Source organism: Amblyomma maculatum, chromosome 3, assembly GCF_055883805.1.
Source record: "Amblyomma maculatum isolate TAMU_Amacu chromosome 3, ASM5588380v1, whole genome shotgun sequence".
Taxonomy (NCBI): domain Eukaryota; kingdom Metazoa; phylum Arthropoda; class Arachnida; order Ixodida; family Ixodidae; genus Amblyomma; species Amblyomma maculatum.
In genome coordinates this window covers 20000984-20027117 of record NC_139346.1, presented here as the reverse complement: position 1 = coordinate 20027117, position 26134 = coordinate 20000984, and the positions used below count along the sequence as shown (strand labels likewise).

Here is a 26134-nt window from a genome sequence, read left to right as displayed (position 1 = left end):
ACTGCAGACCAATCTGCTGCAGCCGCCATCGTACCCTTTGCGATCGTAGTCCATGCGCTCGAGCCACCTGCGGAAAGCGTCCTGGTCGGCAGGTGACACCTGCAACTTCTGGCGAATGGCCGAGGGGCTGACTGAGGAGAGCGCCATGGCCTGCTCTGCACCAGTTACCTCCTGGAAGAACTGCCTCGTGTGCACCACTACCTCGCTCAGCTGCATCTGCACAGCACCATTACAAGTGTTCACCTGAATGAGAGTGCACGAAGGAACTTCTGAGAATGTGTTCCTTATATGCAAAATGACATCTCTGAAATCATTTGCTTGCTTGTTTGTGAACAGCAAAACAGCCATGTTCGTTCTTGCTTTGTCACAGTGAATTTTAGGTATGGTTCCTCCCGGAAAATGATGATGAGACTTGACAAGAGCTAAGAGAAGTTTGTGTACACAAGGTTGAGCAAAGTTGGATCGGCTGCCTCAGCCTAGCCACAGCTCAGAACTCTCGACTGGACCCTTGGTCGCAATGCCTCGGGGTCACACTCGAATGCAGTAAGCATCCCTTGCTGCCCTTCACACTCCTTTTGACTTTACTCTCTCCAGAGACATACGAAAAAAGGGTATGAAATAAAAAGTAAAAACATACAAATGACAAGGACCCCTGAAAGCAAAATGATGAATTCCTTCCTGCCCAATGTGTTCAGATTAGGCCACCACTACTCACCAGAAGCTGTGGCCTTCCCAGGGCAGTTAGCTTGATGGCTGCCAGGCCAGTACCCTCGGTGGCACCTGCGACAGGGTTCACCCATTACGGCAAAGCAGAAGGCTCTGACTGAGCCAGGAAGAGGCCAGATGAAAATTATGCGTGTGCTCGTGAGCAGACACTGTGCCGCTCATTCCAACAAAAGAAAAACTGAATAACCAACAGCAAACACTGAGCCGAGCAGCGCTGTGGCACCACAGGCAAAGGTACGGGTGCTTTTTTTCTACTACACTACCAGCACCCCCAGACAACAATGTGCCCCATAGTGCAGGAATAGAACACGTCAAGTGGCACTGAAAGCTTCCAACTATCGACGTCGCCATAAAATATTACTAATTTGTTAGGCCATTAGATGAGGTTAGATAAAGCATACGAGTGATAGGTATTCCCTTACTTGTCACTCCACTGCAGTAATTTCTGACCTAGCTTCATTAGCACTGCAGATATTGGCAATTATAAGCTTCTTTCCTTCTCCACTAATACACTTTTTATTTACTAGAAAAACAAAAAAATGACCGCTTGGAGACTGACCCGGCCATGACTCTCACGCTGAAAGAAGAAAAAGCAGCAAAGAGCTCTTTCTGCGTCTTACCCAGCCAGGATGAGCAACAGCTTTGTTCAGCGAAACCATGTCATTGGCAGCATTCGTGCTCTCTCCCACCTCTTTACCTTGCTGTGCTGGTCATGAAGGTGATAAGGTGATGAAGGTGGTCATGAAGGTGAAGGCCATAAGTGATGCATGCCCCCACCGCATGACTCAGCTGTGCTTTCAGCAAGAGGGTCTTATCTGGGGTGCTACCGAGGACACCACTGCATCAAGGCCACTCTGTCAGCCATTGGTAAAATTCACATTGCCACAATAGCAGATGTTTGAACATTTTTTTGCGTTGTTTTTTTGTTCATTTCTTGCACCTGTTCAAGTTGCTTAGTTGTGAAGCTCCCTATGTGGACAGTTAAGGGGGCTTTGAAGTCCACATGATCCATGATAAATCATAATCATCATATGCCTCTTCCATCTTCCTCCAATAAATCTCTCCCTGTTTGCAACCAATGTGATGTCAGGGTGACAAGGAGGGGCGCGCTGAGGGAAAACCGGCTTGGTGGGCAAATGCGGCCTTTCCAGTCGGGTCTCCCTGCTGCAAGAAGCTTCGTGGATGCAGTTTTTGCTTCAAATTGTGCGTTAGCCATATTCAGACCTGGCACAATATGCAGCACTATAGTTACAGGGAGGCTTAGCGCAAGAGAGAGACACAGGACGAGCGCTAACTTACAACTGAAATTGTATGCAAAAGAAGTTATATGAGCTCGAGGAACTATGTACCTTGAAAAAGATGACAGTCTCAGCAAGCATGCAATTAGTTTTATGTCCATGAAATGGCATGGCCCATTGTGGACGATTTCAAGTCCTACCGAACACTTCAAACGCATAGGACGTAAGCATGCTGTAAAAGGGGTCAATGTAGACCTATTACAGGCCTTGTTGTTTTTTTAAATGTCCTTCACAAAAGCGACTGCTGAGCCTCACGAAGCCTGGGCAGTTGTGAGTGAAAACAGTAGCATACGCACGAGCTTCGTGCTTGGCTGGGTGATTTGCCGCCCAAGTACAGACTTTTTTAGCTTGTGTTATGTCACGTCCACAAGGAATGACACGACAAGTCAGCTGTTCCAGTGCTGGCGCCCGACTGTCTTGGCCGGCCGCAACATATATATTAATAGCTGTTTAACAAATGCCCCCTGCCGGATTGGCAGGTTGTCAGTATACAACATCCCTCCCGTCTTTACAGGAAAGGGACATGCACAATAAAAGTTCATGAACAGAACGAACCACAACAAAAAAAAAGTCTGAGGCGAATATCGCACCACAGCCCTCCGGGTTCGGGTGCTGCGACGAAGGGGTGTCCGCTGCGTTGGCTGTGTTGTTCCGGTACACCCCAAGACGCCAGCGTTCGCACAGGAAGACTCATGCGGTGAGTTCGCATTCTCCTCAGAATGGCCTGAGGCGATGTCTCCAGCAGCAGTAGCAGTCGTAGTGTCAGGTGACAGCGCATCCTCTTCCCCAGCAACGACGTTGTCAGCCAAAGTGCTCGGGACAACCGCGTGCGGTGCTGCTCGTACATGATCGTGGTGCCTCGTCCACACGCGGCCCTCCAGAAGTCTCACCACTGCTGCAAACCCTTCGTCCGACTCCACCGCCGCTGGCACACAACTCGGCCCAGGTCAGAAATTCCCCACGAATACCTGTTTTCCTGGCTCCAGGTTAGTCACCCTAACTGACATCCGGTTCCTGCGAACATTTTCGTCTAGCTGCTTCACCATGACTGCCTTCCGGAGATCCGGTCGAAGTAAGTCAAGGGCTGTTTTCAGCTTCCTGCCCAGTAACAGCTCAGCAGGACAGCATCCAGTTACCTCGTGCGGTGTGGTCCTATATGTTAGCAGGATTCTAGCTAGCTGTGTACGAATATCTCCCGATCCGGCTTTCTTCAGTTTCTGCTTGATGGTCTGCGCGGACGCTGGGTGGTACAGTGGCACCAGTACCTGTTGGATGCCATTCTTCTGTAAAAACACCTTGAACTCCTCACACGCAAACGCCGGGCTGGTGTCCGACACGACGACGTCTGGCAAGCCCTGACCTGCAAAAAATCTGTCTCAGACTCTGGATTGTCACTGCTGGGAATGGAGTCGTCACCGGATAGACCTCTATCCATTTCGAAAATGCGTCCACCACAATGAACAAATACACATTCCGCACCAGACCGGTGAAATCCACATGCAAACGAGACCACAGCCTCTCAGGGAACGGCCATGGCCTAACAGGCGCTGGCTTAGGCATCCGCTGGTTCTCCTAACAAACCCGGCATGTCTGGACCGCTGCCGTAATGTCTCTATCCAGTCCCGGCCACCAAACATGACTGCGGGCAACAGCTTTCATTTTTGAGATTCTGGGATGACTTTCGTGCAGAAGATGCAGTACTTCAGCCTGTAGCGATGCAGGAATCACCACTCTGTTCCCTAATAAAATGCAGTTACTCTGGACGCTCAATTCTGGGAACCTAGCTTCAAATGCTTTCCAAGGCTCTCAAGAGAGGCCCTCTACCCATCCACAAAGCTTCTCGCAACTGTACCAAATATGGGTCTTTGTTAGTGGCCGCTGCCACGACGGATGCTGATAGCACTTTTGGATAACAACCCTGGAGCATGAAAACTTCTGGAGGGCATTCAACATTAGCCTCCCTCACTGGCAGGGGCAGCCGACTCAGGCCATCAGCGTGAGGAATCTGTCCACCAGGCTTATACCTCAATACATAGTTGTATCCTGATAAGAATAATGCCCAGTGGAGGACACGTGGAGAACATGACTCTGGTATAGGCTTGTCTACTGCCAAAAGACCCAGCAGCGGCTTATGATCAGTCACAATTTCAAATTTGCGACCCCAAGGTATTGCTTGAAGCGCGTAACTCCGAACACAACAGCAAGTGCCTCTTTGCCCAGCTGACTGTAGTTCCTTTCCGCCGAGGTCAGGCTTCGCGACGCAAAAGCTATCGGTCGCTCCACTCCGTCTGCTTCCCTCTGTGTGAGAACCGCGCCAACGCCATAGGGCGACGCATCTGTGACTGTACTCCGTTTCATACATCAGGTGCAACGCAGCAAAAGCTACGCAATTAGTCCGCAAGAAAAAAAATGGAGGCGTATCACTACACGCTCGTTTTGTGGTAGAGTGGTTCTTGAGGAAACGGACTGTATTCCGAGCATACAAGTTTGCAATAGCTTGCTTCACGTGCTTAAACATCTTCACAGTGCGGATCTTATAGAAAAAATGCGCACCGAAGAACCATTTTCTCAAAAAGAAATGCGCAGCGCAGAGGGCACAGCCAGCGCCATCTAGTGGCACAGCTGGAAAGGTTGCGGGGCAGCGAAAACGCGACACGAACGCAAACGACATAAAAACATACAAATTCACCGAATCCGATCCTTTCTCCTTAAAAAAGGTGCTCTTTATGAAGTTGATGGCAAATGTAAGGCGTGTTAAACTTGCAGAAAAAATAACTATTATTTGCTCTCGTCAAGAGTAGGCACTATTTTTCATCGCGGATGCGGAGAGCGCAAACAAGAACTGTAGCATTGGCAGTGTTGCACTTGATGTATGAAACGGAGTATAACACTGTAGCCCTCCCCGGATCGAAATGTGCCAACGTCGATGCTGATGCCAGTAATGCCTTACTTTGGCAGAATGCATCTTCCTGAGCTGGCTCCCAAGACCATGGTGTGCCTGGACTCAGCAGGTGGTTGAGCGGGTGAAGTACTGTTGAAAGCTGAGGAATGAATTTCCTGTAAAAATTAATGAGGCCGATGTAGCTTTGAAGCGTTTTGCAGTCTCATGGTTTTGGAGCCAAAAGGACCGCTTCAATGTTCTTAGGGCTTGGCTGCAGGCCTTTGCTTGTAATGACATGGCCCAAGTACTCAACTGTTTCCTTCATGAATTCGCACTTGGCCAGTTTCAGGCAGAGCCCTGCTTCCTGCAGGCGTCCAAGGACACTGCACACATTCTTCCAGTGATCCTCATCGGTCTGGCCAGTCACCAAAATGTCATCGAAGTAAACAGCAATGTGCGGCAGATCACCCAGCAAGTTGTCCATTTCGCGCTGAAACAATGCGGGCGCTGACACCATGCCAAATGGAAGCCTGGTGAATTGGAAAAGCCCTTTCAGCGTATTGATTGTGACCAATTCCTGCGAGTCTGGTTCCAACTGTACTTGTTGATACGCATCCTTTAGGTCAAGCTTAATGAACTTAACACCACCACTCAGTTTCGCAAACAGTTCTTCAATTCTGGGAATCGGATAGCTTTCGTTGACCGTTACTGGGTTAACGGTGACCTTAAAATCACCACAAATACTTACCCTGCCTTCTTGTTTGACCACAGGCACGACAGGTGCGGCCCACCTCGACGTCCGGACAGGGCGTATGATGCCTTCCCTCTGCATGCGTTGCAGCTCTTCTATTACTTTCTCTCGAAATGCAAATGGCACCTGCCTCGCTTTAAAAAACTTTGGTTTTGCCCCTTCCTGCAGTGAAATCTTGGCCTGTATGCCTTTTAACGTACCAAGCGACTCCGAGAAAATGTCTACGAATTCCTTGACGTGGCTTGTCACGGAACAGACTGCCTTAAGCTCCTTTGGTTTCGTTATGGTAATCGCGAACGCTTCCATCCAGTCTCTCCCCAACAACGTCGGACATGGTCCTTTCACAACGAACAGTGGCAGCGTTGCCTCACGGGCTCCTAACTTCGCAACGGCCGTAATTTTCCCCAGAACTGCCGAGAGCTGCCCTGAGTAACTTACTTTTCAACTTGACATCAGAGTGCTCTAGCTGTGCTCCGGGAAACACGACGTTGAACTTGTCCTCACCTATGATGGAGACACTGGCTCCGGTGTCCAATTCCATCTCTAGTGGTACATCATTAACGAAGACTTGGACCTGCATGGGCTTGGGTCCGGCCGCTTGTAACGTCCACATGTCGTAAGGTGCATCCGTGTCGTCCGTCTCTGGCTCGGCAACCTCGTCCATTTTGTGCACTGAACGCGGTCTCATCCGATTTCTCTGGTCCACCTTCGGGTTGCTGCAGACTCTTGCAAGGTGCCCTTCCTGCCCACATTTGAAACAAACACTAGTGCGGTGGCAGCACCGCGTCGCTGAGTGTTTGCCACTGCACCGGACGCAACCCTGCCGTTCAACCGCAACTCTTCTCGGCGGTCGTTCCACGAAATTGGCCGTCGCTATCTCGCTTGTCGACGCTGCTTGGGTGCACAGCACGTTTGCATCCTTCCTCACGGCTTCAATGGCAGTCACCAACTGCTTGGCCGATTCCAAGGTTAAATTCGCGGCTTCCAGGAGGCGTGTCTGCATTCCTGTATCATTGATACCACAGACAATCTGATCCCTCAACATGCGGTCACGCGACGCCTGTCCAAAATTGCAGTCATCCACAAGCTTGTTAAGTGCCGCAATGTAGTCATTCACAGACTCACTTCCATGCCTCCGCCTCGAGAAACATTTGAAACTTGCGACGACTTCGGACACTCTCGGCTTGAAGTGGGAACTCAAAACTGCGAAAACTGCTGTGAGCGTCGCATCCGCAGGCTTCGTAGGTGCAAGAAAACTTCTCAGCAGCGAATATGTTGTCGGCCCGCAGGTTGTCAGAAATACCGCTTTCTGCCTTTCTTCAGTGACGTCTTTGGCAGCGAAGTACAGCTGAGCGCACTCCTGGTACTCCGCCCACTCGGTTGTGTCCGCGTCGAACGGTTCCAGCTTTCCGGTGGTCATCTTCACCTGTTAATGGCACGCGCTTGCCACGCAGCACATTAAACCAATTTGCCACCGGATCCCATCCTTGTCGCCAGTTGTCACGTCCAGAAGGAACGACACGACAAGTAAGCTGTTCCAGTGCTGGTGCCCGACTGTCTTGGTCGGCCGCAACACATTTATTAATAGCTGTTTAACAAGCGCCCCCTGCCGGATTGGCAGGTTGTCAGTATACAACAGTTATATTCGGCCAAACAAAATATCTTGTAGCGGGAAAAACTTATTTCTGCCTATTCGTTTAATTCAGTCACCTAAAGCATGTTGCGAGGAAGCGTAAATTTTCCCCGCTGCTAGCAATACCATGCGAATGAGTACGGTGGTGTGGAAAGTAACAATGTGCATTGTGTAGCATTCATAGCTGCACTTAAATGATACTTTTCGATTGGGACATGACAGCCTTTGAATGCGCTTTACTATTACGATTCCGTCTAGGCGTGCGGCTTGAGTGATCATGATGCTGGCATGAGAGGCCTTCAAAATGGATGGCTGAACTAGAATAAATTCAATGCCGACCAAGGATCTCTAAATGTGTTGCCCTTGATTGCATACCATCCGGGCCTTTGAGAGTGCGGTCGGTCAGCATTCAAGCCCAATTCTTTCACAAGATGCAAACTAATAAGTGCATTCTCCCATAATACATGAACGCATGAGTATACCAGAAAAAAATGTGCTTACTGCCAAGTACAATATCGAGGCATGACGTCTGTCGCTTTGTCGCTTCGCTCTTTGCACAGCTGAAAAACACATTTTAGGCCACTTCTAGAATGGAAGAAACACATGCCGTTGGGCATCTTAAATTGAATATAGCATTCTGTCATGTGAAAGCTTGATGGCATTGAAGAAAACACGATGTCACCAGATGAGACCGTATCTTCTGCACCACGCCACAGCCAACGAAACATTTTGCCCACCAGGCCAGGCCAAGTGGCGGCCGTACCCTTCGCCCCTCCTCTAATAAGTCATTCGTGATGTAGGCCAGGAGAGGTCTATTAACTCGGTCCTGTGCTAGCTGCATCCACTTGACCCCTGCGAACTTCTTAACCTCATCCACCCACCTAACTTTCTGCCGCCCCCTGCTGCGCTTTTCTTCCCTTGGAATTCAGTTTGCTACCCTAAGCGACCATCGGTTGTCCTCTCTTCGCACTACATGCCCATGCCCATTTCTTCTTGAGTTCTTCTAGAATGTCAGCTATTCGAGTTATTCCTTTGAGTCCCTCTGTATGCATGCTTCCTAGCTATCTCTTAATGTTACACCTACAATTCTCCATGACAGAAGAAACAGTCATGTCACACACTAGAATGTGCCCAACTGTTAGGTAAGCACACATTTAGTGCATTTATTTATACCTCAACAGTCTCTATCATACGTGCAGGGGTAGCAAGACAGTGGTTCGCATAATCAATGTACTCCCTAAATGGCAGATCTGAAGCGCTGCAGGTAGATGATTGTTGCCACTTCGATAGGAAGGCCATTACAGTTGTGAACAGTCTTAAAAAAAAAAAAAAAAAACGCAAGCAACTGCTGGAATCTTGCGGGTAAACAATGTTCGGTTGGTTACGATGTGGTTACCCAGGGTGTCTAACAAACCACTATTTTCAGAATCCCTGACTTTTCCAGGTGTTCCCTGATTATTTCAGATCAAATTCCCTGACGAGTGAACAGGCTAAAAAATGTAGCTGCTGATGATAATGAGCACAGACGAATAATTCCCAACAAAACGCTTTTTATTAATATTCTGCAGTTTACATTAGTAAGAGGCTGTTATGTTAATGGCGGGCAAAAACGTCGCAAGTCTATTGAAAACTAAAAACGCACTGATGCCAGCCTCAGCAGAGCTCTCTGATACTACCAGTTGCAAAATTTCCTATAGGCCCCATGTATCAAAAAACGGCGGTTTTGATTGGTCAAAATTCGGATGTATATAGGGTGCCTCGATGCGAGGCATCCTAGGTCGCGGCCGATCTCGAGGGAAAATGCTCTTCTCTTAGCACGCTCTTAGCGAAAATTCTAAACAGGCATAGAGTTAATTAAGGGGAGACATGAGTCTTAAAACAGTCGAAGATGGTCAAAAATTGATTTTGAGAAAAACTCATTTTCGAAACGTTTACCCTTTCGAGCACCTGCACTCAAATTATTAACGCTGAATTCTGTCAGGAAATGCGATAAAATCGGCTTTCCAAACGTCATGGCAGCCACTAAATGCCCCCCCCCCCCCCCCCCCCCCCGATAAAATAAATTAAGTTCAAAATTCCCGCGCGCGCCGCGGGCGTTGCAGCCGGCCGATCACCGCCATCTTAGGCTTGGTTTAAAACTGCTTTCTTTTTGCGCAATCTGCGCTATCTCAAAATGGCTTTGCTCAAGCGGACTGGCTGCGCGTGCAGGTTTTCCGAACGCCGTATATGATCTCTGATTAGCTGTCACGTGTGCGGCGCGCTTTTCAAGCGCGCCGGTCCGCGTCTCCCATTGGCTGGCGTGATCAGCGCCGGCGCGTCATTTTGTTTTTCTTTCGCCGCCGTGGCCGCTGTTAGCGCTCGCGTTTCTCGATGCACTGCTTTGTGCAGTTTTTTTTTTTTTTTTCCTTGCGATCGAGATGCCGGAAAACAGCAGATTTTAGCCGTGCACGCAACGAGCCTTTGGAAGCCGTAAGAAACGGGCGAGGAACAAAATCCAGAAGACGTCGGCCACAAGCGTGCCGTTGGGACAGTTGAGTTACAGCCGGTGCCAGACTGTTAGATCTGCAGGGAATATCAACCACGCTGCCCGATGGCAACATCAGCAATTTTATCGCGCACACGAAATGCAGAACCTGTGGCAAGATCGCGAAGACGTGAGCGATCATGCTGTAGCTCAGCTGTAGCTCAGCTCGCCGATCGCTTTTGCTCTGGCCGCTGACGGCGCGATTATTTCTGCTTTTTGTCGCGTACTACTCCCACGCAGCGCTTCTGCATATTTTATTGGGTACCCAACTCACGTGTGAATTGGTTCTTCTATTGTGGCAGCTAGCTCAGCCGCGCTGGCGTCAAAGTAATATATCGCGCATCGCCTTGCGGCGCGGCCGTGGTGGGGACCGCTCGCTCAGCCCCCCCCCCCAAAAAAGAAAAACAAATCTGCATGTATAACATACTTGCTGTGCGCCAGCTTAAAATGAAAATGAACTGCAGAATATATATCGCGCTATTTTCCCTGACTTGGCGAAATTTTTGATGGTTTCCCTGACATTTCCCTGACAATTCCCGGTTTTCCCGGTTGCTAGAGTGGTGAAAAGCACTACAGTTCACAAGTGAGGAAAAAACCACGGTGCCACGTCACCTGCAACAGCATCAATGCACTCCAAGAAAGTGTCCATGTTCCTCTCGCATTGAGCTTCGTTGAGGTAGAAGTAGGTGCGGGCCATCACGTGCGGCTGCCGCCGGTCGGCAAACTGCTCACTCGGCTGGAACTGCCGCAGCTGGCCCCCGCCTGCTAGACAGGGCAAGGGATGGGCACCATGAATGAACAGCATATTGGCATGTTGGCTGTTGCCCTGGTGGTGTCATGTAAACCTTCTTCCTCAGCTTAACACACAAGCACCAGAACAATGAAACGATGTCAGTATATATTCAGGAACCTGTCCTGTGTTTAAACCTGAATGCGCGGAGCATACTAAATAAATTGGAGGATATAAAGACTATATTAATAGCGCATGAACCACATACAGTTATTATAACCAAAACTTGGTTACACCTCAATACCGCTGATGTCGAGGTAACACCACCAGGCTACTGAATCAATTTAAAGGATACAAATACTAGGAGTGACAGAGTTGCCCTATTTGTTAAAGAAACACTAGAAGTTATCAGGTTGCCTGACATATCTGGCATTAAGTCTGCTGTAATAAAAACTAGTCTGCTTCGATGGACTTGACCTAACTATAGAGACATATTACAGGCCCCTTATAATACCAACAATCCGTTCTTTGACAAATTGAATGACTGTTCTTCGACCAACTGAAATATAGTAACAATTGAAATTGGATTAATGTGAGTGCAAAAAATATTCATGCAACATAGCTGTGGTGGCACCGAAGAAAGATGCCACAGTTCGTGGGCGGCGGACTCTTGGCGGACTACTAACTCCTCCATTTATTCTGACGACAATGTATACAGATGAATATAGGTGGTGCTTGCAACAGTAGCGCCATCTATACATAACACCTTTCCCCTTTAGAACAACAAAAAGAACAAATTTGTTTCAGGCAAGAAAAAAAAAACAAAAAACACACAACTGGCAACTTTCTAGTCCTGGTGCCATGTGGGCATTTTCTGTTTGCGCCGAGGTCTACGCAGCACTTCCAGATCCATATTTTCCATCTGTAAAGTGGTCCCTTGTTGTTTACTTTGTTCCGTTTGCAGCCCACCATGCACTTCACATTCTGCACCCGCAGTTTGTGAAATTTCTTGGTGCCTTGTGTTGTCTGGCTACACTGCATCCTGTAACAACTCATGATAATCATCAGCTGCTTTGGTAGTGTAGCGTCTGCTGCTGCAAAGGTCGCATCCTGGGTGTGTGGCAAGGTCGTGTCAAGGCCTGCAGAAGACTCAAAGTAGGACAGACCAGTCTCCGAATCAACTGCTCCTTCACGATGCCCTTTCACCTTCTCAGCCAGCATTCGAGCGCCTTGTTGACCTCCCCGGGCAACTATTGTCAACTCTGACCTATATGAATTCATACCTTAATGGTTTTTCGGTTCTTCACTTCCAGCAGCAAGGAAAACTTGTGCTCCCCTTTCATGCTAGTATCTCTCTGTATCCTTAATAAGTCTCCTGTGTTGATGCCGGAATCTCTGGCACCACGTTTTGCATCTGTGTAGCCTTTCACTTGTTGGTGGTCCCCGCTGTTGCAAGTCAGCCATGCACACTGCTGGTTCATTGAAGAATCCCTCATCTGGAAGGCCAACAACATCCAACCGAGTTTCCTTTCCTGTAGCGCAAGAAAGCAGAAGACACCCTTGTTGTAGCGTGTGGTGTAGCCCTGCAGATGCCAGAGCTTTTGGATCATACCAGTTGCGAAACTCTGCTTCAAAAAGTGACCAGATTTTGTACGCATTTTTCGGGTGTCTATGAATTGTTGCGCGATCTGGAAGCTTTCAATACAAACTTTTTGCTATTGCTGCCATTGCCTTTTGGAAATCAAATTTTTCTCTCCTCTTTTCCATCTTAACTAACTATATGGCTGTTATCCTAATAATCTTTGCTGCTACAAGTCTTCAACTAGTTTTATTTTCCATTACGGTTGTGCATTTATAAACAATCAGACAGTTTGGAATTTAGACGCAGTTTCTTTTAATGGCCGCGGGTGCTGCCACCATTCGTAAACACCCGAATTTTGACCAATCAAAACCGCCGTTTTTTGATACATTGGCCTTATGGGATGTTTCGCAACTGGTAGTATGGTGGAGCTCTGGTAGATGCTCAAGTACTCCAGGATGGCTTCTCTCAATAGCCTGTGCTCCAGTGACTCAGTCTACCTGTACTCCTTCAGGACACGATTGAACGGTTCAACCTGACCATTACATAATGACATAATGCTGGATGACCCTGTCCTGCAAAAATTGCTGATATGCGGACATGAATTGAGGTCCATTGTCTGTAACCACCTCCCTGGACACCCTTCCCGTCAGGCTTATGTAAAAACACATAAGCCTGACTCACCCTTCCGCGCGATTGTGTCCGAAGCTGGTTCGTGGCAACATGTCATTTCAGGTTTCCTGCTCAGGTGCCTTTCAGCTTTAGCAATCGATGACCCTTTCCTAATTCCCAATTCAGAAAAAATTGTCCAGCATCTACAGATTTCCGACACGGAGGGGCTGCGGGCTTTCAGCATAGACGTAGAAAATCTTTATTATGACATCCCCCACAACGCCCTTATGCAAAGTGTGAGGGCGTGCATTTCTGACTTTAATGATGAAGCACGGTTCATAAATCATTGTGGCATTCCTGTAGAATCTTTTTTAGAATTAGTTTCTTTTTACCTTAAGTCAACTTTTGTTGGATGGAAGGGTTCTTTACACTTACAAAAATCTGGCGTTTGCATCGGTTCGCGTGTAGCGCCAGTTCTTTCAGACATTTTTCTTAGCCAAATAGACAAAGCTATTCAAAAGAATCTAGATGGCCTTTCATTGAGTATTTTTCGTTACGTTGATGATTATTTAGTCCTCCCTTCCAATCGGTTCAATCTTTCTGTTGTTAATATCTTAAAGGTTTTCAAAGAAAGTGCTCATGGTTCGAACTTTACTTTTGAGTTGCCCATTGATGATGTTCTACAATTTCTTGACTTATCTCTTCATTTTGGGAATAAGCATGTGTGTTGGGGTTATCACCCTAGATCATCTAAGCCTTTACTACATCTTCGCTCCGGACATTCCAAAGTGGTGAAAAACGCAATTGTCTCGTCTTGTTTGCGCTCTGCTTTAATTAAATCTTGCGAGTATAAAATTTGTAAATGTTTTCTCGATCAAGTCAATAGATTGAGCAATTCTGGTTATCCGCTTCCTTTAATCAGTAGTTGGGTTAAGGGAAAGGACACAAAAAAGTCTAAGTGTTGCAGCAATAGAAGGAAACCAGTGGTTCTGCCGTACGTGCACCGTTTTTCACATGGCTTGCGGAATGTCGCCAATCGCTATGATGTAGGCACAGTAATGTCAGCCCCCACGAAATTGTCAGGTGTGTGTGCCTTGGTAAGAAGAAAGGCAGACGCGTCAAAAGTGAGCATCGCTGCTATGTCAACCATAAATCTAGGTTCGTACAGTGCAGAACGCAGGTAATCTACAAAATTCCTCTTTCTTGTAAAAAATACTACATAGGGCAGACTGGCCGTTGTTTGAATATCCGGCTCTTCGAACATAGAAATTCTTTAACCCCTACATCACAAGATAATTTGCCTAAACATTGCACGAAGTGTAAATGCCGCCCCATTTTCGATAAAACTATCATTCTTGGCACATCGCGCAATCAACATACACGAGATATTATAGAGGCATATCATATCACGAAAGGAGGGGATAAGTGTGTCAGCGAAGCTTCTATTAACTTAACAAAAGTAGAGATTACATACCTAGAATCAGTGGTCAAGTAGTTTTTTCACGTGTGTATCTTTGCAGACTTGCCTTTCTCCACATTTTTGTCAATTTTTGTCAATTTCACCACTTTATTAGATGTTTTTGATAATTTTTTGTATCCTATATATTCTGTTAGCTTTTCTAATAAAAAATCAGTTGTGAGTAAGCGCTCGTGTGTGTTTCCTTCTTTTTTGTCCTTGTCTTCTTTGCGCTACGTTTCCTAAAATGCTGATATACACGATGCCTCTAGAGGCAGAGCAAGAAAATTCTGGAACCATATAAGCTGGCTAGGGAAGAAGAATCAAAGAAAGCAGGATCAGATTCAAGATAACGCTGGAAATTGTTTAAAGGGAGATAACGCAGTGAACTACATTACATCAGTTATAGCCGAGTAATTTAAGAGTGACGATAGGGTAATCTCCGCAAATCAGGAAGCAACACAAGGTAGCAGAATACAAAGCAGCTTAGAACTGACCAATCTAAACTGGAAAAAGGCCGAAAAAAATATTCCTAAAAACACATCTACAGGAATAGATGGAATTCCGATCAAGCTGATTAATGAACTCGGTCCAAAAAGTAAGGAAACCTTGTTTAAAGCTCTGGAAACAGTCATAACGAATAAGCAAATTCCGGACAGCTGGAGGCAGAGTAAAATGAATTTGATTTATAAAGGGAAAGGAGACAGGATGCACATAAAATCCTACAGACCGATTACCATAACATCTGTAATGTACAGGTTAGCCATACAGGCGGTGAAATTAAAGGTGCAAGCATGGGTAGAAAGTAACAAGATACTCGGAGAACTTCAGAACGGCTTTAGAAATGGTAGGCGCTTAGATGATAGCCTGTTCGTGCTTACCCAATGCATCGAAATATCTAGAGTGGAAAATAGACCTTTGTATTTGGCCTTCCTGGACATAAACGGGGCGTACGACAACGTAAGCAGGGAACTCCTGTGGAACATATTAAAAGAAGAAGGTATCGGTTATGAGATAATAGAGTTCCTACAGGAAATATACCGGGATAACAAAGTAGAAATTACGTGGGAAGGGATAAGAAGTACGGAGGATGTCAAAGTATGCAAAGGATTAAGACAAGGCTGTCCTCTATCACCGGTGCTGTTCATGCTTTATATGATAAACCTGGAACGGAGGATACAAGACAGTAACCTAGGTTTTAACCTGTCATATAGATTAGGTGGAAAGGTGGTGGAGCAGCGCCTCCCCGGTTTGATGTATGCAGACGATATTGAGCTGCTAGCTGAGAGTCTGGAAGAATTGCAAACTCTAGTTATGTATTGCGGAGACGCAGGGGATGCTCTAGGCTTCAGTTTCAGCGCCGTTAAGTCGGGTCTGATGACTTTCAACGGCTCAACTGATCAGGGTCTTAAAATACAAGGCCTTGAAATACCTAGAGTAGCAGAATATAAATATCTGGGGGTATGGGTAAACGAAGGATTGGCATACATTGGAAAGCATGAGCAATCACTTAAGGCCAAAGGGCGAAGGAATGCCGGGATAATGAAGCATAAGGCATTGTGGGGATACAATAGGTATGAGGTTTTGAGGGGTATTTGAAAAGGAATTATGGTGCCCGGACTTACTTTCAGAAATGCGGTTTTGTGCCTAAAATCAGAGGTACAGTCAACATTAGAAATAAATCAGAGATCCGTTGGACGATTAGCACTAGGTGCCCACGGCTAAACTATAAATGAGGCGGTACAGCGAGATATGGGCTGGGCATCTTTCGAAGTACGGGAAGCTCAGAGTAAAATATTATATGAGGAACGCCTGAGGAAATAGGTCAGTAACAGATGGGCAGCTAAAGTATTTAAATACCTGTACCTAAAAAGCGTTGACTCACAATGGAGGAAAAGAACTAGGAAACTAACTAGTAAGTATGCTAGTAACAAGGACGGAGAAATAAAGAGCATTAAGCAACAGGTGAAAAACACAGAAGGTAAAAATTGGATAAATTCGATAGAAAAGAAACAGAGTGTGGAATTATACCGTAAGTGGAAAATGCAGATCAGGGAGGAAGATTTCTTTGATAACTCAAGAGGCAGTGCCCTACTTTTTGAAGCTAGATCAGGGTGCCTTAGAACACGCAGCTACAAAAAGAAATTTAACAATGGAGATGACACATGTGGTGTATGTGGAAACTCCAGTGAAACAATTGACCATATTATACTCGAATGTAATGGTATCTATCCGGAAGTTGGTGCAGGCGCAATCACTGTTCCTGAAGCTCTGGGGTTTAGAGATAACAGTGGCCGGGTGAATAAACCGGCGGTGGAAACTAGCAAAAAACGACTGGAAGATTGGTGGCTTAAAAGCAGAGAAGTGACATAATGTTAGTAATGCAGGAACAAAATTTAATAAATAGAATGGTGGTTTAGTTAACCATTCTAAATCAATAATTAAGATATAGGAAGAAAAATGAGCATGATAGCTACTGCTACCACCCCGATTCAAAGGGGACGCTCCTATATTCCATCCATCCATCCATCCACGCGCCAGAGCGTCGTCTGCTCGAGTGCTCCTACGGGATATGGTTTGGTAATAAGCGTCCCAGTCACCCGACCCTCATGTTTGTGTGGAAACCAGTAGAAATGAATTCGCTTAGAAGAGTACGACAAGTTTGCATAGCTGCCAGTGCTGCCAACAACCTGACATATTTGCCCAGACTTGGTTTTACCAGACATATTCACGCACAACGTCGCCTAAAAATTGGGAGTACCAAGAGAATCTCACACAAACCAGTGACAGACTGCGCACTCCAATGCGCTGACTGGTGCCAGTGCATTTCAGCAACGAGCGGAGCGCCGAGAGGCGGCGCCACCCGTCCGGTTCCTACAGTTCTGCCGCCAGTGCAGTCATCATTTCAACTATGGCAGCTCCCAAATCAAGGATGCGCAACTAAAGCGTGCCGTAGCAGCCTGGGCAGTCTCTGCGCTGTATTTTTCCATCATAAAATGTGCCACCAGCCACCTGTGCAATTCTCATGATTACAGCATAGTACAATACTATATGGCTGGCTATAATTGGATGGGATCACATTATTTGTAGACAATTCAATGGCTCATTGTGTCGCAAATACCAGCCTTCCGCTAAATTTGATGGCAAAACACTTAGGCAGCTAGTTTAGAGCAGTTATGGAGCAATACTGTGTTTTGAAGCAGGATGGAGCAGAAAAAGCAGTCTGGAGCAGAATGGAGCAGCACTTGCACCCCTGAGGGGTGAGCCTTACCTGATGGCTGGCTCTCGTCTTTGCTGGCCTGCGCTGCCTGGGAACTGCATGACCTGCACAAGCACAAGTGCTACATCACCCATCTGCACAGCACACCACCTAACCTCTTGCTGCTATTATCTACCTGAAAATTAATTACACCACTGACTTTCAGCACTCAATGACAACCTAAATTAGGAAAAATGAAAATTGTTACATACGCTTCACTTAAAATTATTATCAGGGACTGTTGGTTTAATAATTTTGCCCATCTGATGCTGTAGCAATTAACAAATGTGGACGTTATCCTGGTACTACCAAGAATAATATTCTACAGTTGTGTGCGCCACGGCAATTTCGCATGTCATAGGTGAAATCCTACACATTATTTAATATTCAATCTGTGGTCTAAATGCTTATATAATGTTAAAATTAACTGAAGAAGAAATTTACGCCAAAGGCGAGCTCAGCTGAGCTGTTTGTGGTGGAATCTCATAATGGTCCACCATATTGGGAAGACAGATCACACATGCTCAGAGATAAAGGGCACATAATGTGCTATTTGATACTGCAGGTTACCAGAGAAATGGTAGATGGATGCAGGATTATTGGCTACACAAGTATACAGCTTATCATGTCTATAGATTCATCAACTACAGAGTGACAGCTGTCACTATATCAGGTACCTCTTTTACCCCTGAAGTCTGTCATAGCAATAACAGTAACAAAAGAATAAATAGTGGGGTAAGTAAGTGGCTATGGTTTGTTTCAACTTTATATCACGAATACTAATGGCATCTCCGTTGCCTTGATTTCTTTGCAAGGTTGCCTGGTGACTTTTAGTATCTGCTGTGTCACAGTCAAATTTCTGCACCCCGCAAGGCTACGAAGGGCTAATCTGGAATCCGATAATATTGTATCCGTGCCACTGCTAGCTATGGCCAGTGCCACAGATGCCTGTTCTGCTGTTTTCAACAACAAACAAACAAAATTCTGTATGCAGAAGCATGCAATTCAAGTCCAACTGTTACAGCTGAGGGTATTTTTAAGGTGAACTGGCCTTTTATGTCTCATGCAACACAGAATGTGTCACCAGAAGCAATGGCACCAAAAATCCCATCTTGGCTCGCTTGCGTTACAGCTGGCATAGTAACTGTGACGGCAGCCGTTGTGGAGCCACCAAAGTGGCGGGACAACAGATACTCCGGTTGAACAGTTCTTCCCCTTTATCACCTCTGGCATGCCATTGACTCTTAAGGAATCACCAATGAAACTCCATGCGGCACCAGATGTCATCTCTTTCGTACCAAGATTGTGATGCGAGTAGCATTCCGAATTATGTCCCGCCATTTAGCTGCCAAATTGGCACGCACCTGCTAGTCAAGTCAGCGAGAGGAGTCACTACAACTGTGTGCACTAATCACGTCACTGCACCACATGACCTAGTACAGTGGGAGTTTTAAGAGAAGTAGAGTGGGCGCCGTCAGAGAGGCAGAACGATTAAAGGTTATGAGGCAGCACCAAAACAGAGAGGATAACCGATGGTCGCTTAGGGTAACAAACTGGATTCCAAGGGAAGGAGAGCATAGCAGGGGATGGCAGAAAGTTAGGTGGGCAAATGAGGTTAAAAAGTTTGCAGGGGTCAAGTTGTTGCAGCTAGCACAGAACTGGGTTAATTGGAGGAATATGGGAGAGGCCTTCGCCCTGCAGTGGGTATAGTCAGGCTGATGAAGGTCATGACGCAGGAAACAGAGTATCACATTTTGTTTCTGCGCGCCGTCGGCCTGCCTATTGGCTGATCATCGTATGAATAGGGCAACTGTGCTAAAAAACACACCGGCAACAGAAAATGAAAGACAGGATGTGCACAAACTCACAACTGAATTTTCTGTATGAACATGACAGATATACAATGAACAAAAAACCACAGCTCAAGGGTATCAATTCGATTCCGCCATAGCCTTGCATCCAGAAACCGCATCTCACAATCATCAAGCATAATCGAGGGATTACTAACACACACTTGTCTTTTCCTCAATAACATACGTCTCTTGTGTACGATGGTCCTTATGCCCATACAAAGTCTCTCTCTTATCTAGAAGCAGAAGGCACTTCTTTGTCTCCTTTTCCCAGGCCCTTAAGTGTTAGGCAACAAAGGAATACTCATCGGAAGACAGATTGTTAAAATGCTCCTTTAACCGAATGTTAAAAAATCCGACAGCACTGTGGAATCTACACTGCACAAATGTGAAAGCCTGAGCATTGCTGGTGCACACGGTGAATCACGTTTGCTCTCATTATCATTATCAACTAAATGCACCATCATTATCATTGCTAATGTCATCATTGTTATTATCACTAATTGCAGCATCATTGTCATCACTACTATCATCTTCACGGTAGACAAGGCGAATTATGATGTGCGCTTCACAGTCCCCGGGCGTGACACAGTTGGTTAAAGCGCTGGGCTGAGGATCAAGGGATGGAGGTTCGATTCCCCGAGGAGACATGATTTATTTATTCCTCACGGTAGACTGGCCGATGAGATCACCAGGTGATGACATCCCAACCTTGCGGTATATCACGGAATCTCGCGAAGTGTGACACTTCTCGTGGCCGGATGAACAGTCATGGCTGTTAGTATGAGCCATTAAAAGTTTTCCCCTTAACACAATTAAACCTGGTTATAACGAACTTGTAAAATGTCTGCAATATTTCGTTACATCCAGGTTTTCGTTACATGCAGTTTTAGTGTGAAGTCACCCAAGGATCGTGCACAGCGAAAACCAGATTAAGAATTCATTGTAAGAGAAATCACCTTGAAAACGTTTACAGTAAATCAGAATATTCGAAGTTATAGAAGTGGTGAGAAGTTTCACGATCGCGCTAAGAGCATGCAGCGAGACTGGGGCGGCAGCCTCTACGCCACTGCTCGCGCAATGCGTCTACGAAAGAGTAGGGAAAAGGGGTAGTGGAGGAATCAGTCTGGGGGAGAGCGCGCACTTTGTTTGTGCCATCACCGAGTGAGGAGGTGCCTGCACCTTCAAGCATGTTCCCGCTCGCCCACCACTGTTGCCCTAGGAAACAAGCCAGCGCACACCAGGAGCCCAACTACGTGGCAGCGATAGACGCACACTGCTCACCCTCTTTTTTCCTTTGTTCTGTTATTTTTTGCTCCTTCTGAGCATGAACCAACGCTCTTAGATAAGAGCCTAAGAACGTTGGCATGAACTACCAGTGCCATATTCCAAAAGCGAAAGCAGCGGAGACTGCTGCAGTTGCTTGTTGCTATACATTCTTCTCGCGTCAGTTCGTGTTTTACCATCCTGAAACTTGCGGGCTTCTGCCAAATTTTCAGTAATTCAGTGCTAGCTAAGAGACAGTGGTTGCCACAAGTTCGTTATATCAAGGTCGACCGCTGCAACATGTTCGTTACATGGAGTATTGAAATACATGCTCTTCAATGGGGGCGGCGTTGGGGAATTGAAAAACTTCGTAATATCAAGGAATTCGCTACATGGAGGTCCGTTACATAGAAGTTTAGCTATACATCTTTTTGTCTGAATGACATAAGAAACCTGCAGGAAAAAGGAAATTCATAGTTCTCACTGCACACACAGGGAACATAACATAAATGACGAAAAAGTGACTAAGAAGGTTAAATCTGGTGAGACTGCCTCTTAGGAGGCTGAAAGGAAAGCAGGAAAAAGGAAATTCATAGTTCTCACTGCACACACAGGGAACATAACATAAATGACGAAAAAGTGACTAAGAAGGTTAAATCTGGTGAGACTGCCTCTTAGGAGGCTGAAAGGAAAGAAAACAAAATCTGTTATCCCTTACCAGTATAAGGTAGCACATAATTTGAAGAACTTTGCGAAATGGTACAGGATGGATGTGGTGTTTTTGTCCCTCTTAAAAAAGGCTCGTTTGTGTGCCCGTGTCCAGAGAACAGTCAATGGTACAAAATTAAAGAGCACTGTAGAATCTGCATTGGAGTAATGCGAAAGCACGAATGCAGTTATTGGTTGCTTCTAGCTGCTTCATTCACATCTTGTTTACACATTTTAGTGTTTGGTACTTTCAAATTGCATGCCAATCCCTTCCTATGCCCTTTTTTAGCTCTAGTTCCAGGACGTCACATCCTCTACATCACATTAATTCACTTCTTGTTTGCCCATTTTAGTCTTTGGTACTTTCAAATTACACGCCAATCCCTTCCTATGCTTTTTTTTCGGCTCTACTTCTGGTCGAGTGACGTCACATTATATCACTTCTGTTTACCATTTTAGTCTTTGGTACCTTCAAATTGCGCGCCAATCCCTTCCTATGCCTTTTGGCTCTACTTCCGGTTGTGTGGCGTCACATCCTTGACGTTACCCTAATTGACTGAATTAACTATCTTAGTATTTGATACATTCAAATGTGGCGCCAAGCCATTGGCTAGTGAGACCATTTTTGCCTTTTTACATTTTTTGCCTCTAATTAATTACCTAATTCACTTATTGGCCTAATTTTTTCAGACACAACATTATGCCACCCTCTATCGATTCACACCACAAATTAAACTTCTCAATTACAACTGCTGCAAACCATTTTGCAGACGCGGTCTGCAGACAGAAATCTGTGAAATCTGTGAAGTAATGCTTTCACATTAAAAGCCATAAACCCTTTATATGCCATGTAAACCATATGTCACATTATATTCCCCGTGTGTACGGTGTGGTCATAAATTTCTTGTTTCCTGCGGGTGTTTTTATGTTGGTCAGATGGGAAGGTATGTTAACATTCGGTTAAAAGAGCATTTTATCAATCTCTTCCAATGAGTATTCCCATTTCACCAAACACTGCACGGCCCGTGAAAAGAAGATAAAGAAGTGCCTTCCACTTCTAAACAAGACAGATTTTGTACAGGCCTAAGGACCATCGTACATGAGAGGTGTACGAGGCACATGTTTTTAAGAAAAAGACACCTGTGTTTTTAGCGATCCTTCTATTGTGCTTGATTGTGAGGTGCAGTTTCTGGACACGAGGATATGATGGAGACGAATTGATAGCCTTGAGCACGCGGTTTCTGTTTATTATATATGTCATCTTTCAACTAGTAAATTCAGTTGTAAGTGTGCGCAAGTCCCGTTTTTAAATTACTTGTTGTCGATGTGTGTTTTTAGCACAGTTGTTCTATTCGTACGATGAACACCAGCCAATTAGCCCAGCTCACTGCTCTATGCAGTCCTTCAAAGAGTGCAAGCAAAATACGTGTCTTTGTGGGAGTTCCTCTTCTTCAATTATTCATCAAAATCTTCACAAGAGAAATTCTAAGGCCGCATGCCTGTGGCAACAGAAATGAGCCAGGAAAGGCATCTTCCCCGTCCCCCCAAATAAAAAAAAAACATCTTCAACTGCGGTCAATGTGGTTTCACAGAAACAGCCTGGAAAAATTTGTTTATAACTTTTTGTGCGAGATACACTAGTTCACTGGTTGCACATTTTGTTTACTTAGCTGCAAAAAAAAAATGCAGGTAATGTTAAATCCTTAGCACCGCTCTTCTTACCACACCAGCGAGGAGAAAGAAGATCATCATCATCATCAGCCTGATTATACCCACTGCAGGGCGAAGGCCTCTCCCATATTTCTCCACTTAACCCGGTTCTGTGCTAGCTGCATCCACTCGACCCCTGCGAACTTCTTACTCTCATCCACCCACCTAACTTTCTGCCGCCCCCTGCTACCCTTTCCTTCCCTTGGAATCCAGTTTGTTACTCTTAGCAACCGTCGGCTATCCTCTCTTCGCACTACATGTCCTGCCCATGTCCATTTCTTCTTAATTTCCACTAGAATGTCGGTAGCAAGTTATTTCTCTGACCCACTCTGCACGCTTTCTATCTCTTAATGTTACCCCTACCATTTTTCTTTCCATAGCCCTCTGGGTTGTCCTCAACTTAAGTAGAACTCTCTTCGTTAGCCTCCACGTTTCAGCCCCATAGGTGAGTACAGGCAAGATGCAACTGTTGTATACTTTCCTCTTGAGCGATACCGGTAAGCTGCTAGTCATAATCTGCGAGTGCTTGCCAAATGCGCTCCATCCCAATCTTATTCTTCTTGTTATTTCCTTTTCATGGTCTGGATCTGCTGTTACTACCTGTCCTAAGTAGACATATTCACCTACTACTTCCAGTACTTCGCTACCTAATGTAAACTGCTGTTCCTTCCCGAGGCTGTTGAACATTACCTTCATCATCATCATCATCAGCCTGATTATACCCACTGCAGGGCGAAGGCCTCTCCCATATTTCTCCACTTAACCCGGTTCTGTGCTAGCTGCATCCACTTGACCCCTGCGAACTTCTTAATCTCATCCGCCCACCTAACTTTCTGCCGCCCCCTGCTACGCTTTCCTTCCCTTGGAATCCAGTTTGTTACCCTCAGCGACCATCGGTTATCCTCTCTTCGCACTACATGTCCTGCCCATGTCCATTTCTTCTTCTTAATTTTTACTAGAATGTCGGTAACTTGAGTTATTTCTCTGACCCACTCTGCACGCTTTCTATCTCTTAATGTTACCCCTACCATTTTTCGTTCCCTCTGGGTTGTCCTCAACTTAAGTAGCACTCTCTTGGTTAGCCTCCACGTTTCAGCCCCATAGGTGAGTACAGACAAGATGCAACTGTTGTATACTTTCCTCTTGAGCGATACCGGTAAGCTGCTAGTCATAATCTGCGAGTGCTTGCCAAATGCGCTCCATCCCAATCGTATTCTTCTTGTTATTTCCTTTTCGTGGTCCGGATCTGTGGTTACTACCTGTCCTAAGTAGACATATTCGCCTACTACTTCCAGTATTTCGCTACCTAATGTAAACTGCCGTTCCTTCCCGAGGCTGTTGAACATTACCTTAGTCTTCTGCATATTGATTTTCAAGCCTACCTTTCTACTTTTCCTGTCTAGGTCATCAATCATTATTTGCAGTTCATCCCCCGAGTTGCTTAGCAAGGCAATGTCATCAGCAAATCGCAGATTACTGAGGTAGTTCTCCATTCTCCATCTACCCTTATCCCTAACTGCTCCCATTCCAAGTCTCTGAATACTTCCTCTAAACAAGCTGTGAATAGTACTGGGGAGATTGTGTCTCCTTGCCTAACACCTTTCTTTATGGGAATTTTGTTACTTTCTTTATGCAGAACTATGGTTGCTGTGCAGCCACTATATATATCTTCCAGCACTTTCACGTACGGCTCGTCTACCCCCTGATTTCGCAATGCCTGCATCACCGTCGAGGTTTCAACTGAGTCAAATGCTTTTTTGTAATCAATGAATGCTATGTATAAGGGCTGGTTATATTCCGAGCATTTTTCTATCACCTGATTGATGATATGGATATGATCTATAGTAGAGTAGTTTCCGAAACCCTGCTTGATCCTTTGCTTGATTGGAGTCTAAGGTTGTCCTGAATCTATTAGCGATTACCATAGTAAATACCTTATACGTGACAGACAGTAAGCTGATTGGTCTGTAATGTTTAAGGTCCTTAGAGTCCCCTTTCTTGTGAATGAGGATAATGTTTGCATTCTTCCATGGTTCCGGTACCGTCGATGACACCAGGCACTGCGTATACAGGGTGGCCAGTTTTTCTAGCATGATATCCCCCCCGTGCTTCAGCAAATCTGTAGTTATCTGATTTTAGCGCTTGTCTGAGTTTAGCGCTTGTCCGTGTCTTACTTCCTTCCGTCCTTCGTGTACTTTCGCGCTATTTTCCATCATGAATGTTAACCAACTCGCCCAACTTTCGGCATTACTGTAGTTATCTGATCCTCTCCAGCTGATTGCCCCCTTTTCATAGTTTCTAGTGCTTTCTTGACCTCGTCCTTCGTCACTGGTGGAACGTCTGACTGTTTTTCCCTACCGCCAATCTCATTACGGTCCTGACTACTTTGGCTACTGTAGAGATCTGTATAGAACTCCTCGGCTACTTTGACTATCTTTTCCATATTAGTGATGACGTTGCCCGCCTTGTCCCTTATCGCATACATCTGGTTTTTGCCTATGCCCAATTTCTTCTTTACCGCTTTAAGGTTTCCCCCGTTCTTTACAGCATGCTCAATTTTTCCCATGTTATACTTATTTATATCGGCCACCTTGCGCTTATTGATTAGCTTCGATATCTCGGCCAATTGGATCTGGTCTGTTGGATTGGAAGCTTTCATACTCTGGCGTTTCTTAATCAAATCTTTCGTCTCCTTAGACAGCTTGCCGGTATCCTCTCTAATTATCCTACCGCCTACTTCTACCGCGCACTCAGTAATGATATCTCTGAAATTATTGTTCCTTGCCTCTAGGGTAATGTCGCCATCCTCAGTTAGAGCTAAAAGCCTATTCTGTAGCGAGATCCTGAACTCTTCTGCCCTCCCCCTCACTGCTAATTCGTTGATGGGTTTCTTTCTTACTAATCTGTTGCGTTCCTTCTTCAGATTTAGGCTAATTCGGGACCTCACCATCCTGTGGTCACTGCATCACACTTTCCCGATTACCTCTACATCTTGCATAATGGTGGGGGTTGAACACATTATGAAGTCTATTTCATTTTTAGTCTTTCCGTTAGGACTTTTCGATGTCCATTTCTGGTTCTTCCGTTTGCTGAAGAAGGTATTCATGATTCGTAAGTTATTGCGCTCTGCAAACTCAACTAGTAACTCCCC

The 26134-nt window shown here is 45.7% G+C and overlaps 1 protein-coding gene across 3 annotated transcripts in view; it reads right to left on the bottom strand.

The window, feature by feature from the left end:
* LOC146194305 (proline dehydrogenase 1, mitochondrial-like) overlaps positions 1-26134 on the bottom strand; it is a 251848-nt gene that overhangs the window by 36326 nt on the left and 189388 nt on the right. For 2 of the 3 annotated variants that reach the window (XR_014705865.1, XM_084597343.1), the window contains exons 3-6: positions 17462-17514; positions 10426-10578; positions 716-780; positions 35-216 (exon numbers count right to left, since the gene is read on the bottom strand). Coding sequence is in view for 2 of the 3 variants with exons in the window: in XM_084597343.1 (XP_084453469.1) it covers positions 35-216; positions 716-780; positions 10426-10578; positions 17462-17514 (453 nt within the window). In the remaining variant the exon portion in view is untranslated. The remainder of the gene's footprint in view (positions 1-34; positions 217-715; positions 781-10425; positions 10579-17461; positions 17515-26134) is intronic. The other variant, XM_084597344.1, reaches the window with a different exon arrangement.